General features: G+C 48.8%; 2 protein-coding genes across 3 annotated transcripts in view; both read left to right on the forward strand.

Moving 5' to 3' along the window:
- The first annotated feature begins 533 nt into the window (after positions 1-533).
- Positions 534-3376, forward strand: LOC101685883 (serine/arginine repetitive matrix protein 1-like). Its single transcript, XM_045083639.1, is given in 4 exon segments — positions 534-1163; positions 1166-2662; positions 2665-2838; positions 2841-3376. Coding segments are annotated over 4 exon segments (2685 nt in total). The 5' UTR covers positions 534-547; the 3' UTR covers positions 3239-3376.
- A 3425-nt stretch (positions 3377-6801) lies between these two features.
- Positions 6802-22392, forward strand: part of NT5M (5',3'-nucleotidase, mitochondrial) — a 37710-nt gene continuing 22119 nt past the window's right edge. The window contains exons 1-3 of one of the 2 annotated variants that reach the window (XM_004776578.2): positions 6802-7244; positions 10392-10492; positions 22042-22102. In XM_004776578.2, the coding sequence (XP_004776635.2) occupies positions 6975-7244; positions 10392-10492; positions 22042-22102 (432 nt within the window). In that variant the 5' untranslated portion in view covers positions 6802-6974. The remainder of the gene's footprint in view (positions 7245-10391; positions 10493-22041; positions 22103-22392) is intronic. The other variant, XM_045083640.1, reaches the window with a different exon arrangement.

Consider the following 22392-nt stretch of genomic DNA (forward strand, 5'->3'; position numbering starts at 1 on the left):
TAACAATCTGAGCCACCCAGGCACCCCTAAAGCAAACCACTTTAGAAATAAAAAGCATGGCGATGTATGCAAAATAGAACAGAATGGGATACCACCAACACACCCACCAGAATGACTAAAAAGACTGACAGCATCAAATGTTGGCAAGTATATGGGACAAACAGAAGTCTTATACATTCCCTGTGAGTGTGTAAAATGGTGCAATTGGTTTGAAAAATATCTGCCAGGTTTGTTTTAAGATTTTATTTTAAAATAATCTCTAGGGCACCTGGGTGGCTCAGTGGGTTAAAGCCTCTGCCTTCAGCTCAGGTCATGATCTCAGGGTCCTGGGATCAAGCCCCGCATCAGGCTCTCTGCTCGGAGCCTGCTTCCCCCTCTCTCTCTGCCTGCCTCTCTGCCTACTTGTGATCTCTGTCTGTCAAAAAAATAAATAAGATTAAAAAAAAAAAAAACCTAAACACATAACCTTTTTCTAGGACTCAATGATCTCACTTTTAGGTATTTACTCAAGAGAGAAAAAAAGGCGATCTCCGAGTGAGGCAGCAAGATGGACGCGGGATTCTTCCGTGGAACAAGTGCAGAGCAGGATAATCGGTTCAGCAATAAACAGAAGAAGCTACTGAAGCAGCTGAAATTTGCAGAATGCCTAGAAAAAAAGGTGGACATGAGCAAAGTAAATTTGGAGATTATAAAGCCTTGGATAACAAAACGAGTAACGGAAATCCTTGGGTTTGAAGATGATGTTGTGATTGAGTTTATATTCAACCAGCTGGAAGTGAAGAATCCAGACTCCAAAATGATGCAAATCAACCTGACTGGGTTTTTGAATGGAAAAAATTCTAGAGAATTTATGGGAGAACTGTGGCCCCTCCTCTTAAGTGCACAAGAAAACATCGCTGGAATCCCTTCTGCTTTTCTAGAACTGAAGAAAGAAGAAATAAAACAGAGACAAATTGAACAAGAAAAGTTGGCTTCTATGAAAAAGCAAGATGAAGACAAGGATAAGAGGGATAAGGAAGAAAAAGAAAGCAGCAGAGAAAACAGGGAGAGGTCTCGAAGCCCAAGAAGACGCAAATCCAGATCTCCTTCCCCTAGAAGACGATCTTCCCCTGTCAGGAGAGAGAGAAAGCGCAGTGATTCTCGATCTCCCCGTCACGGAACCAAGGCCGGAGTCCTTCCCCTGCTCCAGAAAAGAAGGAAAAAACTCCAGAGCTCCCAGAACCATCAGTGAAAGTAAAAGAACCTTCAGTACAAGAGGCCACTTCTACTAGTGACATTCTGAAAGTTCCCAAACCTGAACCTGTACCAGAGCCTAAAGAACCTTCTCCAGAGAAAAATTCCAAAAAAGAAAAGGAGAAGGAGAAGACCCGACCAAGATCTCGGTCACGTTCCAAATCAAGATCCCGGACACGGTCTCGCTTTCCTTCTCATACTCGACCTAGACGACGTCATAGATCCCGATCAAGATCATACTCACCTAGAAGGAGGCCAAATCCGAGAAGGCGGCCATCTCCTGGAAGAAGAACCCCACCAAGACGAATGCCACCTCCACCCAGGCATAGAAGGAGTAGATCTCCAGTGAGACAAAGAAGGCGTTCATCAGCATCCTTGTCTGGAAGTAGCTCATCATCCTCTTCGTCTCGTTCCTGGTCACCGCCAAAGAGGCCTCCTAAGAGGACATCCAGCCCCCCTCGAAAAATTTGTAGGTTATCTCCTTCAGCGAGTCCTCCCAGGCGAAGGCATAGGCCATCACCTCCAGCAATTCCACTGCCAAAAACTCGTCATTCCTCAACACCCCAGCAGTCAAACCGTACAAGAAAAAGTCGTGTTTCTGTCTCTCCAGGGAGACCTTCAGGTAAAGTGACAAAACATAAAGGTACTGAGAAAAGAGAGTCCCCTTCACCAGCACCTAAGCCTAGAAAAGTAGAGTTATCTGAATCGGAAGAAGATAAAGGTGGCAAAATGGCTGCAGCAGATTCTGTGCAGCAGAGACGTCAGTACAGACGACAGAACCAGCAGTCTTCATCTGATTCTGGCTCCTCTTCTTCCTCAGAAGATGAGCGACCCAAGAGGTCCCATGTGAAGAATGGTGAGGTAGGCAGGCGGCGGAGACATTCCCCTTCCCGGAGTGCCTCTCCATCACCTTGAAAGCGCCAGAAGGAGACTTTCCCTCGCGGTAGATGGAGGAGGAGTCCCTCCCCACCACCCACCAGAAGGCGACGTTCTCCTTCTCCTGCCCCTCCTCCTCCTCGTAGGCGTAGGCGCAGATCTCCCACACCGCCACCACGACGAAGGACTCCTCCACCACCCCGCCGGCACTCACCTTCTCCAAGAAGATACTCTCCTCCAATACAGAGGAGATACTCTCCTTCCCCGCCTCCAAAGAGAAGAACAGCTTCTCCCCCTCCCCCTCCTAAACGAAGGGCATCACCATCTCCACCACCAAAGCGTCAGGTCTCCCATTCTCCACCTCCCAAACAAAGAAGCTCCTCAGTCACCAAGAGACGTTCGCCTTCATTATCATCAAAGCATAGGAAAGGGTCTTCCCCGAGCCGGTCTGCGCGTGAGCCCCGGTCACCGCAACCAAACAAAAGGCATTCGCCCTCACCACGGCCTCGAGCTCCTCAAACCTCCTCAAGCCATCCACCTGTTCGAAGAGGAGCGCGTCATCACCCCAAAGAAGGCAATCCCCTTCTCCAAGTATTAGGCCCATTAGGAGAGTCTCCAGGACTCTGGAACCCAAAAAGACAAAAAAGGCTGCCTCACCAAGCCCTCAGTCTGTAAGGAGGGTCTCATCCTCCCGATCTGTCTCAGGATCTCCTGAGCCAGCAGCTAAAAAGCATCTCAGTCTCCTGTCCAGTCCCAGTCCCCCTCAACCAACTGGTCACCAGCGGTACCAGTCAAAAAGGCTAAAAGCCCAACACCAAGCCCATCTCCAGCGAGGAACTCAGACCCAGAAGGAGGTGGAAAGAAGAAGAAGAAAAAGAAGGACAAGAAACACAAAAAACATAAGAAGGAAAAGGCCGTGGCGGCAGCCGCAGCAGCAGCAGCAGCTATCACCCCTGTGGCCCCCACTGCCCCCACGACCACATCAGCACAGGAGGAACTGGAGGCAGAGCCAGAGCCTAAGAAGGAGACCGAAAGCGAGCCTGAAGACAACCTCGACGACTTAGAAAAGCACCTGTGTGAAAAGGCGCTGAGATCGATGCGGAAGGCTCAAGTGTCCCCACAGTCTTAGGTGGCAATATGTGTCACTATGTACATTTTATTTGGTTTGTACGCAATTCAATTTCAAAATTGCTAAAATGTGTTTGAGCTTTAGACTATAACATTTGTTGTAATAATTGCTAGGTTGAAGTTCACCATGTAAAAAAAGGGGGGGGGCATGGATTTACATTGCAAAAGGTGTCCACAGTGTATTAGTGACATTCTTTCTTTTTTTATTATTATTTTTTAAAGATTTTATTTATTTATTTGACAGAGAGAGATCACAAGTAGGCAGAGAGGCAGGCAGAGAGAGAGAGAGAGGAGGAAGCAGGCTCCCTGCTGAGCAGAGAGCCCGATGCGGGACTCGATCCCAGGACCCTGAGATCATGACCTGAGCCGAAGGCAGCGGCTTAACCCACTGAGCCACCCAGGCGCCCCAGTGACATTCTTTCATTGACAGCTGACATAAATTCATTTATAGTGAAATATTTTAAGTCAAAAAAAATTCCCCTTTTTAAAAAAGGGGGTTTCAATATTGTTGGCATTCTTATGGTTTCTTTTTAAAGGCCTTGGCTATTCTCAGAGGTTTTCCTTTCTTTTCATTTTTTTCTTTATTTTTTTCTCATTTGAGTCTTAGCACCCATTTAAGTTATGATGCTTCCAACCTTGTATGGTTTGCAAGCTTGCCCAGAAATAAGACCACTGTTGAACTACCACAAAAGTATAAATGAATATTTTAATGCCACAATATTTCCTGTTGCCTGTGGAGTCTCTGCTGAAACGAATCAGGATTTGAACTCTAGGATGAGACAGAAAATGAAAGCATGTTGTTTGCCAGGACACTGTGGGTTTATACTGATGTGTAACAAGTTGATTTGGAACACTGGAATTTCATTCTATTCTATTCTGTTTTTTTTTTTTTTTTGTAAAGGCAATTAACTAGTCCCAGGAAGGATCCTTCAGTTATATAAAAGTTTGTTTTATGAAAAAAAAAAAAAAAGATAGAGAGAGAGAAAAAAAATCCACACAAAGAGTTGTATGATTCATAGCTGCTTTATCCATGATAGTCCAAAACTAGGAATGGCTTGATGCCCATCAATGGGAGAATGGACAAGCTGACATATATTCACGCATTTAAATAGAACTCAGCAATAAAAGAAATTTCTGATACATACAACAACACGAGTGACTCAAAAACATGCTGAGTGGGAAAAGTCAGTCACAAAAAAGTACACAGCATAGGATGCCACTTATAGTCCTAGAACAGGCAAAACTCATTCACAGTGAAAAAAATTAGAATGGTGGGAGACGGGGCTGAAGGAGAAGAAGCGGGATGGAACTTTCTGGGAAGATGGAGATGTTCTACAGCTGCACTGTTTGACATGCTGACCAGACATGTGGATTATTTAAATTATTTAAAGTTAGCTAAAATGGAAAGCTTGGTCCCATAGCTGCAGTAGGCACCTTTTAATTATTCAACAGCCACATATGGCCAGTGGCTACTGTATCTGGATAGCATTGTTCCACATCTTCCTAAGGATGCATCCCTTGGGGATCATTGTCAAAAGTCACAGAATGATGATGTTAAGATTTTTGCATTTCACTTGTAAAATTTACGTTTAAATACATTGAACTCAGGTGCCTGGGCGGCTCAGTGGGTTAAGCCTCTGCCTTTTGCTCAAGTCATGTTTCCAGGGTCCTGGGATCGAGCCCCACATCGGGGGGTCTCTGCTCAGCGGGGAACCTGCTTCCTCCTCTCTCTCTGCCTGCCTCTCTGCCTACTTGTGATCTCTCTCTGTCAAATAAATAAAATAAAATAAAATAATAAAAATCTTAATAAATAAAATCTTTAAAAAAAATCTTTTAAAAAAATCTTTAAAAAAGTAAATACATTGAACTCGCTTTAAGCTATAGAGGCTGATGTGCTTAGGGGTAACATATACTGATGTCTACAGCTTACTTTGAAATGCCTCCAGGAATAAGATGGACTGATGGAGGGATCGGGAGATGCACTGATGTATGGTAAAGCAAATATAGCAAACTGTTCACCACAGAATCCAGGTGGTGGGTACACGTATCTTCCTCATACAAGTCTTTCAACTCATCTGTGTGAAAACTTTCGTAATACAATTAAGAAGAAAAACAAGGTGACATAATTAAAGAATAAAATCAGGGTAGAGAAACACAGTGGGGAGTCTTAGCTAGGTGGTCAGAGAATAACCAGAAAAGGTTCCTTCCAGAATCACATTCATTTTTTCATTCATTCAGGATGCAGGGATGAATCACACTTGGTCTCTTCCCTTGAATCCAGTTGGTTCCATGAGAGTAACCATCGTGTGAGGGTGCTGAGGACCTACTGTGTGCTTCAGCTGGAGCATGGGTCTGTGGGACACCACAGCTTAAATACTTTTCTTTAAAAAAAAAAAGATTTTATTTATTTGACAGACAGAGATCACAAGTAGGCAGAGAGGCAGGCAGAGAGAGGAGGAAGCAGGCCCCCTGCTGAGCAGAGAGCCTGATGTGGGGCCGGATCCCAGGACCCTGGAATCATGACCTGAGCTGAAGGCAGAGGCTTAACCCACTGAGCCACCCAGGCACCCCCAAATACTTCTCAAACTGTGCTGCGCTGCTTCTTGTGGCCTTCATTATCTCTCTGGCCTGAGAATGCACCTCCCTACCCTTCCTTCACCATAGTTTCAGACAGATCCAAAACTGTCCCTCCATGAGGGTGGGGACTTTGTTCACCGCTTGATATCCACCACCGAGCACACAGGAAATGTTCAGCAAGTCTGCGCCAAAGAAATATAAGAATGAAAATTGTGGTTTCATTGGCCTCTCCACTCTCTGAGGCCTTGGGGCTTGTTGCTCAAGCTGTCTGGACCCCTAGGTCTCTCTGGTTCTTGCATCCTCTTTTCTCACCATTTCTGTCTTCGCTCCAGCATCCTCTCCTGCAAGAGGCCTTCCCTGAGCGCCCTGCCTGTCTCCCCACCTCTCCAAGGTCATGTCATCCTGTGTTTTTTTTTTTTTTTCTTTTCTGTTAAAAAAAAAAGAAGAAGAAGAAGAAGGCACTCAAAGCAATCAATACCAGGGTACCAAACAATATGTTCATAGATTTATTTGAAAATCACCAGTTTTATTGAGGCTTCATGATGTTTGCAAGGTATTTATTTGTCCTACTAGTATCAGTCTCTCCCCAGATGTTCACTATAAAGCAGGGAGGCTCTCCGAGTGAACCTCGTCCTTGTTTTCGTTCCTTCATACTACTGTCATCTTTTTTGCTTGTTTTGTACGCTTGGTTGCTTCCCGCCTGTCTCTTCTAATAAGAGGGACGTTCCAGGATGGCAGGAACTTGTCCGTTTTGTCCGCAGCCCCATACGGTAAGTGCTCAGCGACACAGCCTTGCTCCATCAGCGGGCACAGCTCCCGCAGCCTCGCTGCTGCAGTGGGAGGAGGGAGCCCAGGTCCACGGTCCAGGCAGAAGATGCTAGTGGAGAGTCTGGGACTGTGGACAGTCCCCAAAGCCACGCCCCCGAGCCCCGCCTCCGCCCGGGCGCGTGCCGCAGCCTCGATCTGGTGCCAGAGCCTGCGCGCTCGCGCTCCGAGCGCCCCGCGCCCCGCGCCCCCCCGCGCTCCTCGCGCTCCCCGCGCGCCCCGGCCGGCGGGGGTTTCTTCCCTTCCTACCCCACCGCTGTCATGTCTCCGGGCCCGGCGCGGCGGGGTGGCGCGGCCCAGGTCCCGGCGCCCGCGTCGAGCGACCTCCTGGGGCCATGATCCGGCTCGGCGGCTGGTGTGCGCGGCGGCCCCGCAGCGCGGCGTGCCCGGCGGGGCAGCGCTGGGGGTCAGGCGGACCGGCGGGCCGGGCGGGCGGCCGAGCCCTGCGGGTGCTGGTGGACATGGACGGCGTCCTGGCCGACTTCGAGGGCGGCTTCCTCAGGAAGTTCCGCGCGCGCTTCCCCGACCAGCCTTTCATCGCGCTGGAGGACCGGCGCGGCTTCTGGTTGTCCGAGCAGTACGGCCGCCTGCAGCCCGGCCTGAGCGTGAGCATCCCCCGCCCTGGCCCCGCTCGTCGCCCGCCGCGGGGCCGCCGTTCTCGCTCCGGGGCCCCGAGCCCAGCCGAGCCCGGCGGGACTGCGGCCCTCCTTCCCGGTCCTGGACCGGGAGCCCGCGTGACCTTGGTTGGGTCACCTCCCCGAGCCTCGGAGTGGTCCTCTCGTAAGACAGGGGTGCCTGGGGAGGGGTCCGGGGAGGACCCAGGGCGCCGCGCCCCGCTCAGCCCCACGCGCGGGAACTGTTGGCTGTCATCGAGGGCTTCTCAAAAGTCAGGAGAATGCGAAGCGTAAAATACGAACTCTGTCTTTAGCTGACTTTTTAATTTTTGGCCGCAAGTCCTGAAATTCTTTAAATGAAATAAACGTCACAAGTAAAGTCCTCTTTGACCCCGGCCACAGTCACACGCCCGTTTCTTCATCCTCACGAATTTGATGAGTGTCTTTGCCGTTCTTTTTTGCCCTTTTCCCGTGAATGCATAGCTCCCAGTGGTATTTGAGGCCCAGAGACGTTGAATGACTTTCTGGACATCACACAATGAGTCAATAGTCAAGATGGGGAGGGTTCAACTCCTTGGTTTACCCCCTTGCTTGGGTGGCCCTGCTGAACCTGAGCCCATCACATCCCCCTGACTCCTGCTGTGCTTTGCTCTCCAAGTCCAGGATGGATGGAGGGGAAATATCCAGGCTTGTTTCTAGACAGATGGCTTAGTTTTTTAGTTGAAACTATTTCGGGAAAGGAACGGAATTTTGCCTTGCACAAACTTAAAGAGGCGGGGTATTTTCCGGCATCTTTTGCTTGCCTACCCAGGGTCACCACCAGAAATTTGATGATGATGATATTCGAGCCTAATTTGTACCACAGGTTGACTGCATGGTCTCCCATGTGAGGCAGACATTGTTATCTTCATTATGCAGATGAGGAAACTAGTCCCAAGCCCCGTAGCTAGGATTCCAACCCGTCTGCCTGCCTGCCCAAGCACATTTAGCCTTCCCCACCCACAAAGTCCTCTTCTCTGTCCTGCTCTAACAAGTGGCATTTCTTTTGACTTAAAAAAGGTAACTTAACCATAATTGGCAGCTGTGAAACAGAAAATCAAGTGCCACGGCTCTTCCTCACCACCAGGTACTTGAGGAAGAGCTCTGCATGCTTGCTTCTCCCAACTCTAACACCCAATTACCAACTTCAAGCTGGAGAGAATACCCTCGTGGTTTCTGTAGCCTCAGTAACAGACTCCCCTGCTCCGTGTGGGTGTTGGTGTATAGACAGTACACAGTGCCGACAGTCTGGGCACCTCATTCCCTCCCAGGAGTATACTGAGGTGAGGACATAAAGCCTACCCCAACTCTGAAAAGGACAGAAGTCTTTGTAGTCCTTTGTACAGACATGCAGGCTCCACATCTAAGGAGATCAATTCACCATTTTCTAAGGGCGAGGCAAAGGAAAGGGGCTCCTGGGACACGAAGGAGGCAGTTCTGCTCCTGGGAACATTGCAAGATTTTCATAGATGAACACATCCCCTTGGTTCCCAGCAAAGCTCCCAGCAGATGTCCCTGGGTCTCCCCTTGGCTGAGCTGGCCCAGCACCTAGAGTTAAAAACAGCTGATGCACCAACCCACCTTAATTATGAAGGCATTTCTGCTTTACAAAATACCACTCTATTGGTATCCCCTTTGATCTTCTCAGGGCTCGGAAAGGTAAAGAGAGCGGAGATGGAAGGCAAAGCTCATTTTAACCGACTTAGAATCCCGCAGTGTTAAGACAGTTGAGGAATTCAGCCCAGAGGGAGGAAGTGCCTTAAGCAGGGTTTCAGAGCCAAGTTAGTGATAGAGGGAGAGAGGGGATGCTGGGACACCGATTACTGAGGAAAGGCGGTGAGGCCAAGGTCATGCAGCTGGGGCCATGCAGTACCCAACTTAATCCTGCATCATGTACGCTTTCCCCTGAGTCCCACTGCCTCCCTGTGAGTCAGAAGCCCTGAGTCAAGTTCTGATAGTATCACCGGTAAGCGGCCTTGTAAACAATCCTCTGTAAGCCTCTTTCCTTATCAGTAAACTGGGATAGTGATTCTTGCCCCTTGCGGGAGGTGACGACCTAACAAGAGAGACCGTCTATTAGCAATCACTGCTCATTTGCTTCAGCCCACATAGTTCGCAGGCATAATGCCAGTGTGATCTCAGGGCACTCCGCCTCTAAGGGGGACATGGTGGTGGTGCTTGTTCCAGAGTGTGCGGTTTCTGGCCTGGCAGAGACACCCCCAGCTGCCCACATGGAATTTAGGTCCCGTTCCTCGGAGTCTGGGGAGTCTGTCTTCCCTCCCCTTGTCCTGGGCCTGGAAAAGTGTAACATTCTGCAAACTCAATTTTAGCCCAGTGACATAAGGCAGAACCTTGTAGCTTTGTAGCTGGGAGATAGTGTTCAGCTCTAAGCAATGTTTTGCCGTGTGGCCTTGAGTAAATCCCTTCCCCATTCAGAGCCTTGATTTTCTCATACGAATAATGAGGGCCTGGGTTTTTGGCTTTCAGACTTTAAAAGCAGTAGAATGCTTTTTAAACAAAGTACTTAATGATATACCAATGCGGAAGACAGATATAAGAGCTGTTCCAGTTGATGTGGGGGAGGAACCTAGAGTTCTGCTCATCTGGCCTGCCACTCGGCCCCTGGCCCCCCCTTACCCCACACGGCACAACGGGGCTCTTAAGAATCTCTGAGTTTCTCCAGCTCTTGAACTTAAGGACTCTAGAGCCATGGCAAGACCTGGTCTACCTCAGAGGCCCTGAGTGAGATGCCTCTAGCCGTTAGAATCAAGCAAGCACACAATTCATGATGACTTGCCTTTGGTCCCAGACAGCTCTAGCCATGCCTAAAGGAGAGCAGGCTTTGGAATCCATAGCTCCTGATCCCTTACCTGGTCTCTGCTGGATCCTTGCAGAAGTCAGACCCCCTGGAGAGGGGCTGGAACACACAGGTGCTCCCCCCAGGATACGACCTTGGGTGTGTGTGTGTGTTTGCAGGAGGGGAATGTGGAAGGCTCACACTCTTCTTGTCAACAGCTCTTCCCAGCTGTGACATCGTCTCTGTGGTGAGGCAATGTGCGGAATCCCCTGAGGTCACCCACTTCTCTCTCGTCTTCTTAGGAGAAGGCCATTAGCATATGGGAATCAGAAAATTTTTTTCTTGACCTGGAGCCTCTCCCAGGGGCTGTGGAAGCTGTGAAGCAGATGGCCAACCTAGAAAAGTAAGTTTGTCTTCCTTCCTGTGCTTTTGTGCCTTCCTCTTGTCAGCGCCTACCCTACTCTTCTGCTTCTTGCACCCCCCCCCACACCGCATCCCTTGCTCCTCTCTCTTCACCCCTGCACAGGTCCATGCTTGTTCCTTTGGTGCTCAACCTGGTAAAACCCTGAGTGAAACGGACTCAGCTGGTAAGCAAGTGAGGTGTTTTGATCTGGTAACAGGAGAAAATATTGAGTCTAACTGGACCTGGTTGACTGGGTGCCATACATGCATTTATTCAGCAAATAACTGAGAACCGACTATTAGATGCTATAGGACACAAGTGATTCAGAGATGACCAAAGTGGTCCTGCCCTCATGGAGCTCACAGAGCAGACATTAAACAAAGAATCTCACAAGCAAAGATAAGCACGGATTGTGATAAGTGCTGAAAAGGAACAGAGGAAGGAGTACAATGAGGTCTAACAGAAGACCTAACAACACATGGTGAGGACGCAGCTGAAGGAGCAGTGTGTGAGGTATTTCTGTTTCGTTCTAGTGAAGTTGCTGCTTCTGGGAGCTGAAGCCCCAGTTCCATAACTGTTCACTAAAACCCATTAGCAGTTACAGATGATGTGCTTCCCGGAGGACGACATAAAAAACAACAGCCATATTGAGATATAATTCATATACCCTCCACCCATTTAAAGTGTACAATTCAGTGATTTTTAAGTCTGTGCCCAGAGTTGTAGTCGATTTCCAAAAACTTTCAACAGCCCCAAAAGAAACCCTGTACCCATGAGCAGTCACTACCTCTTCCCCCTCCTTCCCCTGCTGCCTTAGGCAGCTGCTGTCTTCTTTAGAGCTCTGTAGATTTGCCTGTGCTGAACATATTGTGTATATTTCACGTACATTTCACATAGTACTCTATGTGGTCTTTTGTGATTGACTTCTTTTTTGCAACATTGTGTTTTCTGGGTCATCTTTTTTATAGCACAAATCTGTACTTCATTCCCTTTCATGGCTGAGTAATATTCTGCTGTATGGCCATGACACATTGTTGTCTATCTGTTCATCAGTTGGTAGACACTGCGTTTATTTCTGCTTCTTAGGTATTAAGAATAATACTGCTGTAAGCACTCATGTATGAGTCTTTTTTATGAATGTCCGTTTTCATGTATAGGTTGTATAAACCTAGGAGAAGAATCACTGGGTCATGTGGTAAATTCCTGTTTAACATTTTGGGGACTGCCAAGCTGTTTTCCAAAGTGACAGTACCATCTGACATTCTAATTAGCAATGTGTGAGGGTTCCAACTTCACACCCTTGCCAACACTTGTCTTTTTTATTCTAGCCATCCTAGTGGGTGTGAAGGGGTATCTCATCATGGTTTTGATCTGCATTTCTCTGATGGGTAATGATGTGAGCATCTTCTTCTGTGTTTTTGGCCATTGTTTTTGTTTTTTGGAGAATTATCGTTTTTTTGCTATTTTTTTCAATTGGTTTATTTATCTTTTTATTGCTAATTTTTAAGATCTCTTTATATATTTTATTTTTTTAAGAAGGTTTGTTTATTTGAGAGAGAGAGAATGAGTAGGGGGAGGGGCAGAGGGAGAAGCAGACTCTTTGGGAAGCAGGGAGCCTGATGAAGTACTTGATCCCAGGACCCCCAGGTCATGACCTGAACTGAAGGCAGACACCTAACTGACTGAGCCACCCATGCACACGAAGAATTCTTTACATATTTTAGATGATAAGTCCCATATCAGATATATGACTTGCAAATATATTCTCTCATTCTGTGGATTGTTGTTTTAATCTCTTTGTGGTCTCCTTTGAAACCCAAAGTTTTCATGTGGATGTTAAATTTACGTGTTTTTTTTTCTTTTTTAAAGATTTTATTTATTTATTACATAGAGAGAAAGAACATGGGGGGGTAGTGTTAGAGGGAGAAGCAGACTCCCTGCTGAGCAGGGAGCCCGATGTGGGACTCAATCCCAGGACCCTGTGGTCATGACCTGAGCAGAAGGCAGATGCTTACCAACTGAGCCACGCAGGCATTCTCTTCTTTCTTTCTTTCTTTTCTTTCTTTTTTTTTTTTTGAAGATTTTATTTATTTATTTGAGAAAGAGAGCATGAGCAGGGGCAGAGGCAGAGGGAGAGGGAGAAACAGACTCCCCACTGAGCAGGGAGCCTGCCACAGGGCATGATTCTAGGACCTTGGGATCATGACCTGAGCCAAAGGCAGACTCTGAACTGACTGAGCCACCCAGGTGCCCCTGTGTTTGTTTTTTTTTTTTCCTTGGGTCATTTGTATTATTGGTTTCATATCTAAGGATTGTTTGCCTAATCCAAAGTCACAAAGACTTGCTCCTATGTTTTCCTGTACGAGTTTTATGGTTTTAGCTCTTACATTCAGGTCTTTGAACTGTTTTGAGTTAATTTCTCAATATGGTGTGAGGAAGGCATCCTACCTCATTCTTTTGCATGTAGAGACCCACTTTTTAGTACCATTTCTTGAAAAGACTCTTCCCCACCCCCACCCCACCCACTGAATTGTTTTGGTTTCCTTGGCAAACATGGACTGCCCATCAATGTTAGAATTTATTTTTAGGTCTGTATATACTTTTATTGGTCACAGTTTTGCTTGAATTTACCAATCTGAAACACCAATGAAACATTAGGTATGGCTTGGTCTTTATTGTGTCATATAAATGCCTCCAAAAATCATAAGCGTTCAAAGTTCTGACCTGATAAATTGGCATCAGTGGGACACAAAATGCTTAGAGTTTGAGTTGAATTGTGGACTTGTTCAGCAATTTATTTTTTAGACTTGAGTCAGGCCGTGCGGAGTAGTCTGTTTCATTCTGGTTTAGGATTTGAACTTGATTTATAGTGGAGTATTTTTGTATAACATTTTGCAGCTGCAGGAAGAGCCCAGAGAGGCAAATCAGTGTATTTGCACTGCAGCTTTTCAAAACCCTATTTGTGTCTGGATTAGCATTTCCTGGACCACATTCAGCCAACTGTATCCTGAGGCGCTAGATGGCATAGTGGTAGAGGTTATGTCCTAACTGGAGTGAGATTGCCCAGGCTCGAGCCTGGGATTTTCTAGAACCTAATCCTCAGATGTTGGGCACGTTATTAAGTTTTCTGGGCCTCAGTTTCTTCAACTGTGAAATGAGGGGAACAAAAAAAGCCTCACTATGGCACCTGGCACATAGTAGGTGCTCAGTAAACATTAGCTGCAGTTGTTAGTATTCTGCAAGATTTAATAGGTCTGCAACAAAAAAGCGTTCTTTAAGTATAACAGTGTGAGGGACATTAGATTAGAAGGTTTCTTTACCACAGGACTTCGAAGGGCTTCAGGTTTGCTAGTATGCATTGTGATTCTTCACAAGCAGAGGATGAAGCTTTTCTTCACATGTTTTAGTTCTAGTTCTAGTCCAGAACTCTCTTTCCCACAGCTTCCCCGTGAACCCTTTTGTGAAAATGCAAGTCTAGACCATACCAGCAGTCTGTTACCTCCATTTTGGCTCTCAACGGGGTGGCTTCCCAAGGTCAGTTCACGCCCAAAGTGTGGACAGAGACAGAGGTCTAGTCTGTAACTAAGTGGATAGCTTTGTGTCTGGTGCTGATGTAGCCGGAAACCAAGATTTAAAATGTTACTGAAGGCATATTTGTAAGGCAGCTGCTATGGGCGGGACCCTCTACCAGATGCCGCAGATACAGAAGTAGATAAGACACAGTTCTGGCCTTCGAGGAGTTCGCTAGGAAACCAAGGACTAGAACATAGATACAAAAGCGATGTGGTAGATGTATGCGGGTGGAGACAGGCAGGGCAGCTCCCCAAGGTGGGGGGAAGGCAGGGACCTTGGAGCCCTTGTGCTGAACAATGAAAAGAGATCTTCCAGGTGGAGAAGGCAAAGGGGTTCCCGGTAGGAGAGGAACAGTGAGCAAACACCTTATCTGCCCGCTGTCCTATAACCGCCTCCCTGGAAGGCTGTGGACCGGCTTGTGGAGCATTCAGTGCAAGGCTGTGTCTCCCTGGGCCTCATCTAATGTCCAAGAGCTTCCTTGGAACATCTTCAGGGGCGACTACCCTTTATTCAGTATATACGAGTGTATTCATATGAAACACTCCAACAGTAGGAACATACGTGAAAAAAATGTGAGTTGCCCATTTTGTCCCTCTCTCCCCATGCACATCTCCCCCCATCCTGCTCTTCCTGTCCTGGTGAGCAATGCAGGGCACGTGCTTCCAGACCTTCTCAAATGCATTTACATAGGTATTTGTATTGTAGGTTTGTAAACTTATCCCTTCTACTCAGCAGCCAGAGTGATATTTCTAAACGGAATTCTGCTGATGTGTGTCCCCTCTTAAAACTCTCTCTTGGCTTCTTTTTTACACTCCAATAAAACCCGAACTCAGCCAGGCTTGCAAGGTGGTCTGCGACCTGGCCGTGCTACCCTCTGATCTCTTTGCACCTGTTCCAACCACGCTGGCTGAGTTTCTGCCTGTGGATGCGCCAGGCTCGTTTCTGATCTCACAGCCTTTGTTCCTGACATACCCTCCTGGAATGTTTCTCCCCGAGTACTTGGCACGTGGCCACATTGTTTTTAATCCTTCCGCTCTGAACACCTTGTGTGTCACCATCTCAGAGAGGCCATCCTGCCGTAGCTAAAGGCGCTGCTGTCCCCAGCTAGTCGTTTTGCCGCACTCCCCCCAACCAACCAACACCCCCCGCCCCCGGCTAAGCCAAAGTTGTGTGTGTGTGTGTTTGTCCCTTCCTCTGTCAAATGTCAGCTCCCTGAGGGATCATTTGGTCCCTAGAGTGCTGCCTGGCACGTGGCACACACTCAGGCATCTGCTGAAGAGACATTCACATCACAGCATCATAGTTGTTGCTTATAAAATAGGATTGCTCTCGTCTATAGGACGACACTGCTTTCTCTCTTTTACTTAACAATATGTGTTCGCTAAAAATAATTTTTGTCTAGGTATAATTAACATATGAGTTCTCTTAGTTTCAGGTGGGCCATATAGTCCACAATTGTATACATTATTCAGGCTCATTCCCATAAGTGTAGTCTTTTATTTTAAATATTTATTTATTTGAGAGTGAGCGAGCATGTGCACACGAGTGGGGGAAGGGACCAAGGGAGAGACTCCCCAAGCAGACTCCCGGCTGATCAGAGCCTGATGAGGGCATTGATCTCATGACCCTGAGGTCATGACTCTGAGATCATGACACCGGAAAGCGAGAGGTGGACGCTTAACTGACTGAGCCCCCTGGGTGCCCTGAGCAAGTACTTTGGCGCTGGGGACTCCATACAGTTTACTAGTTTCATTCAGGGTAACACTGATGGGGGATCAGGTGGCTGAGGATCCTGGGTTGTGTTGTTGTTCTCTGCAAAGTCCTGATCTTAAGCCACAGATTTTATAGAGCAAGGGGATGTACAGAGCGGATCGTGAAGTCAAACATTTGACAGATCTCATGGTGCCATCTGTGTGCTGAAAGAGGGTGGGGAAGAAACTATGTTACCTCTTCTAGTTATCTAAACAACTTTAGGGAGATCAGAAAAAGCCTTCCCGCGTTCCGGTCAGGGCACATGTTAACCTCCCAGAGGCCTGGAACACGTATCCCTAAGGGAGGTCATTATGTGGACAGGAACAAGATGGAGTCAGTGTTGTCAGCCCGCCTACAGGAGCCTGGTGTAGCAGGCGATGTATTCATTCACCCTGTTTTGTGTCACTTACTATGTCCCTGCCACTGTGCTAGTCCTGGGGATCTATTTGTAAATAAGAGACCCAACCTAAGGTCTCAGGTCTTGAGGAGTTTTCATTGAAGTGGGGGGGGGGATGGCAAGTAAGAAGAAAGATAATTTTAGTTTGCAGCAAGCTTCATGAAAGAAATAGGCGATGTGTTTGAAACTAAATGGGGGAAAGGGCTACTTTGGGCGGGGTGGAAAGGTGTCTCTGAGAATGTGACAGGGGACTTCAGAACTTAATGTTAAGATGAACTAGTTATTAAGAAGCCAGGGTGCAGAGGTCCTTAGATGGGCAAGGATTTTGCTTACTTGAGTAATATTTTGGAGGAGACCAGTATGGCTAGAGTTCAGTGAGCTTGACAGGGATGGGACGGACAGGGCCCTGGTGGACTGAAGAGGCAGTGATGTGATTTAACTTAGTTCTTTTTTTTTTAAGATTTTATTTATTAATTTGACATAGAGAGACACAGCGAGAGAGGGAACACAAGCAGGGAATGTGGGAGAGGGAGAAGCAGGCTTCCCACTGAGCAGGGAGCCGGATGTGGGTCTCGATCCCAGGACCCTGAGATCATGACCTGAGCCGAAGGCAGACGCTTAACGACTGAGCCACCCAGGCGCCCCTTAACTTAGGTTTTAAAAACAATATGGGCTTGGGGTGATAAGTTTGGACAGGTATTTCTCCAAAAAAGATAACCAATGGCCAATGAATGCATGAAAATTGGCCCGAATATCATTAGTCTGTTGTGAAATGCAAATCAAAACCACAGTCATACCACTTCACACCCACTAGAATGACAATAATGAAAAAAAAAAAAAAAAGAGGGGGCACCTGGGTGGCTCAGTCAATTAGGCATCGGCTTTTGGCTCAGGTCATGATCCTGGGGTCCTGGGATCCAGTCCCACATCGGGCTCCCTGCTCACGACCCTCCCCTCTCTCATACTTTCTCTTTCTCTTTCTCTCTAATAAATAAATAAGATCTTTAAGGTGGGGGGGGGGTAGGCACTTGGGTGGCTCAGTCATTAACAGCCTGCCTTTGGCTCAGGTCATGATCCCGGGGTCCTGGGATCAAGCCGCACATCGGGCTCCCAGCTCCACGGGAAGCCTGCTTCTCCCTCTCCCACTCCCCCTGCCTGTGTTCCCTCTCTCGCTGTCTCTCTCTCCCTGTCAAATAAATAAAATCTTAAAAAAAAAAAAAAAAGACAATCGTGTTACCAAGGATGGAGAACATTTGGACTCCTTATCATCACTGATGGGATTGGAAAAATGGTGCGGCTGCTGTGGCAAACACTTGGGAAAACATTTCCTCCAAATGGTAAATACGGAGTTACCATATGAGCCCGCAGTCGCACTCCTGGGCGTATGCTTGAGAGAAATGAAAACATGTGTCCACACAAAAACTTGTGCATGAATGTTGCTAGCAGCATTGTTCGTAATAGCCAAAATGTAAAAACAACCCACATGCCCATCAGCTGATACATGTGTGAACAAATGAGGTCCATCCGTCCCCATGCACTGGGATATTACTCAGCAGGTAAAAGGCGTGAAGCCCGGGTACTTTCTACAGTGTGGGTCACCCTTGGAAACCTTTTTCTGAATGAAGGAGGCCAGCAGCAAAGATCGTGCACTATCGGATTCTGTGTATGTGAAATATCCGGAACAGAGATAGGAAGTAGGTTGGTGTTCTCCTAAGGCCAAGGGCAGAACACAGAGTAACTGCTAGTGGACGCAAGGTTCCTTTTGGGGCCGTGGAAATGTTCTGGTGATTGTTGTCAAAGTCTGCAAATGTAGTAATATCCATTGGATTACAAACTGAAAATGGGCGGCTGTTAAGATTTAGGAATTAAATCTCCATGAAGTTGGTTTTTTTTTACTTTTTTTCCAACTTAAAAAAAAAAGATTTTTATTTATTTATTTGATAGAGAGAGAGAGTACAAGTAGGCAGAAAGGCAGGCAGAGAGAGAGGGGGAAGCAGGCTCCCCGCTGAGCAGAGAGTCTGATGCGGGTTTGGATCCCAGGACCCTGAGATCACGACCCGAGCCAAAGGCAGAGGCTTAACCCACTGAGCCACCCATGTGCCCCTGTTGTTTACTTTTTATTTATCTTTTTAAGATTTTATTTATTTATTTGACACAGAGAAAAAACAAGAGAGACAGAGACAGAGAGCAAGCATAAGCAGGGAGAGCTGCAGGCAAGGGAGAAGCAGGCTCCCCACTGAGCAAGGAGCCTGACTCGGGGCTCGATCCCAGGATCCTGGGACCATGACCCGAGCTGAAGGCAGCCACTTAACTGATTGAGCCACCCAGGTGCCCCTATGAAACTGTTTTTTTTTTTTTTTTTTTTAAACGAGTCTGCCCCCAAATGAAAGAAAACAAAAACAACCAATTTTGGATGAATTTAATAACATGAGTGAGTCCCAGAAAGACCTTTACTGGACGGAAGAAGCCAGACAAAAAGAGCATAGACTCTGTGTTTCCATTTATATAAGATTCTAGAACATACAGTCTGGTCTGTGGTGACAGAGAGCGGATCAGTGGTTCCCTGGGGCCTGGGGCCGGGGTAGGGACAAGGAGGGGCAGGTGGAGAGAATACAGGAGGGGGCCCAGAAAATTTAGGGGACTATTTATTATCTCGATTGTGGAGATCTGTGTTTCCCATGCAACTTACCACATTCTACCTGTGTAGTTTACTGCATGTTAATCACACCTCAGAGAAGCTGTTTAAAAATGATCCGTCCAGGGGCCCCGGGTGGCTCAGTCAGTTGAGCGTCTGACTCTTGGTTTTGGCTCAGGGCATGGTCTCAGGGTTGTGAGATCAAGCCCTGCTTTGGACTCTGCTCAGCACTGAGTCTGCTTCAGATTCTCTCTCTTTTTGCCTCCCCCTCTGCCTCCCTCCGTCTCCGCTCACACGGTCGCTCTCTCTCTCTCTCGAATAAATAAAAAGAAAATCTCAAAAAAAAAAATCATCAGTCTGGATGCTGGGTGGAGAAAGGCTTGGCGGGGGCAGAATTGGAAGGAGAGGAACCATGAGAGGTGGCAGTCCTTAAGACTGGGGTGGCGACCACGGAGGGAAGTTGATGGAATAAAACACACGTTGAGGAAGAACCCATAGATCTGGCGATGGATACTGAGAGTTGGGGGAAGGGTAAGAAAAGCGGTGATCTTTAGGTTTTTGCTTGAGCAGCTGGCTCTATGTAATAGTGCCATCAACAGGAGAAGGAGCAGGTTTAGGGAGTAGGGAGAATGTCATGTGCCATTTTGGAAAAACCAAGGGTTGGTGAGATGCACACACAGAGATATTCGGCAGGATATTAAGGACGTAAGGCTGGCCCTTGGGTACAGGGCTGAATGGTGAAGGTAAGTTGGGAGGGGGCACCTTGTGTAAAGCCTTGGATGACATCACGGAGCAGGAACTGTAGATGAAGAACCCCTGAGTGGTTCTTCAGAATCACCAGGGAGGCCAGGAGATCATGCTGAGGTGGCTAACGACGGGCAGGCAGGTGTGCCGGGATAGGAGCTCCCACAGAGGAGGGCAGGGCGACTTGAGTGCTGGTGGGCCAGAGAAGGAGAGGGCAGTGTGCGTTGGCTACAGTAATGTGAGGGTCCTTGATGACAACAGGCACTTTTTGGGGAGTGGAGGGGATGGACCCCAGGTTGGGGTGGATCGAAGCACACACAGGAGGTGAGGAAGTGGGGTCAGCAGGTGCAGGGCGCTTGGTAGATGTCTTGGGAGCAGAGAGATGGGAGGTCACGGGAGCGGGTATGAGGTCAAGGTCGTGTGTGTGTGTGTGTGTGTGTATGTATGTATGTATGTTTTGAGATGCAAGAGAGCAGCACATGTTTGAATGAGTTGTGGGGAAGAGCAGTCCCGGGAAAGGGAATATGGAAGGGTAGCTCCTCCTTGTGAAGAGGGGGGGATGGAATCCAGCGCACAAATGAAGGGCTTGCCTTGACAGCCGGGAGGGATGGCTGTTCCTCCGTGCAGCGGAAAGGTAGAAGGAAGATCAGACATGGACGTGGTTCTAGATTCCACCATGAGAAGCCAGGGAGTCTCAGAACCGAGAAGGTGGCGGTCACGGGTGTGGTGCGTGGCGGCTGTGCTGGAGACGATCACATGCCAGGGCCCTGGGGACAGGCTGCCTGGCGATGGCACCCTTGCCTTGGGGCTGTGGTTATGAATTTAAGGTGAAAATGCCCAAACCTGATGATGTGAGCGTTTTGTTTTGTTTTGGTTTTGGTTTTTACCCCCCAGCATCATGTGGTTGCTTGGGTGCAGGTCGAAGAAGCTGGAAAGTCAGGTTCTTTCCGTTCCCAGTGGAGGAAGAACCAGCAGGGGGATGACAGTGGGGCTCCAGGGGTCCCAGGGAGGATGGAGGCACGCTGAGCCTTGGCGGAGGACGGCAGGTGGCAGGGTGGTGACAGCAGGGGGAATGGCCACACGCAGAGGGGGAGGGAGGAGGAGCCCCCTCCTCTCGGCCAGGCTCAGCCCACGTAGTCACGGGGCACGGGCTTCACCGAGTCAGGGATTTTGAAGGACTTGCTGGATGGACTGGGGGGCCGAGGTGACCCGACCAAACAATGTTGCTGGAGGCTCTTGGTCTCCTTTGGAGAAAAGCTTCATAGACTATGGTTATGTAGCATGATGAAGGAATGATGCTTTGTCAGCCGTCTGGAGCCTGTCTGGTTGGATCCGATTTCTCGTGGTTTTGTTTTGGAGTACTGCCTGGACAGGCCTCTGACTTTGCTCCTAGTTGACCATGTCGTCTTCTCGGCCGGCCTCCAGGCATCTCATTAAGTCCTAACTGACCACCCACTCTAACGGGAGGAATGGTCTGGAAGTGACAAGGGAGGGCGAGGGAGACCCTCCACACCTTGTGTGTCTGTAGCAGGTGGGGAATGGGGGAAACACAGCTTCGTCTCCAATGCGCATAGGGGAGGCGGCTTCCTCGTGTGGGGCCAAGAGAACAGGGAGGAGAGGCCGAGGACCTAGGGGACCAGCCACGGGAGGGGACAGTGAAGTTGGCAGAGGCCGAGAGAACCGAGTCTCGGGGTAACTAGGAGGCCCGTGCTCTCCGCCGAGGGACCTGGCAGTCTGATGTAGGCAGGACTCTCAGGGGACTAATTTGCCAAAGAGCAAAGGAGCCTGGAAAATCTAGCCTTCCACAGGCTGAGTGTGCGGAGCCGTCCGTGGCGGCTTTCTGTGGGTGTTGGGGACCAGAGGGCTCTGTTGGTGAGGTTCTGGGGCCTGGGGCCCTCGCAGTCAGCTCCCCCTCTGTCACCAGACTGTGGGAGGGGGCGGTCCTCAGCAGACCCCTTGCCCATCGTGAGGGAGCTGAGCCTGGCCGAGAGGAGGGGGCTCCTCCTCCCTCCCCCTCTGCCAGTGGGCTTAGCGGGCACACTTGACCAGAAGACTGTCCCTCGCGGGGTTCTTTGCTTTGCAATGCACGAGGCCCACAAGTGACTTGCTGTGCACCCCTTTCATGCCTCTCTTACGGCAGATGCTCCTTTCTCTCCATATTTCTCCGTTCAGATTCCAGAGAGCGCGGGTGCTTCACCCAGTTAAGCTCGGGCTCCGGCCATGCAGAATTGCCATGCATGGACGCCCATCCCCGAGCTGCTCGCTGGGCCAGAGGAGAGGTCACACGCGGCTGCTCAGGGCTGGGGGACAGGATGTGTCTGGCTGGGAGAGCAGTGTGGGGCAGTGGGTTTTCCTGTTCCAGTAATGGGCCTGACGCAGGGGAGCAGGGGTGGCGAAGGCTGAGCAGACGTGGGGGCTCAGTCTGACTCTCCTTCCTCTCTCTCACAGCACCGATGTCTTCATCTGCACGAGCCCCATGAGGACATACAAGTATTGTCCCTATGAAAAGGTAAGATGTGCAGCCTCCTCTCACCTTGACCCCATGGATTGCGGGTAAAGGGTGCTGACGCTCAGCACGCCCTGGGGGGAGAGGTGCGGACCCTCACAGCCCCACCTGCAGCAGCTGGGGTGGCTTCATTGCTGCCTCTTTTCCCGTCTGTCCCTCCAGTCTGTGCCCGGCTCTCCTCTCCCAAAGACCTTCGCTAGCACCAGTCTGACATTCCAGCATGTTCTCTGCAGGGAGCCTGGCGAGGATGCCAGGTTCTCTGGAAGGTGTCCACGCCCACAGTAGTGAGGGAT

This window comes from Mustela putorius, unplaced genomic scaffold (genome assembly GCF_011764305.1).
Source record: "Mustela putorius furo isolate JIRA1106 unplaced genomic scaffold, ASM1176430v1.1 tig00000731_pilon_pilon_pilon, whole genome shotgun sequence".
Lineage (NCBI taxonomy): Eukaryota > Metazoa > Chordata > Mammalia > Carnivora > Mustelidae > Mustela > Mustela putorius.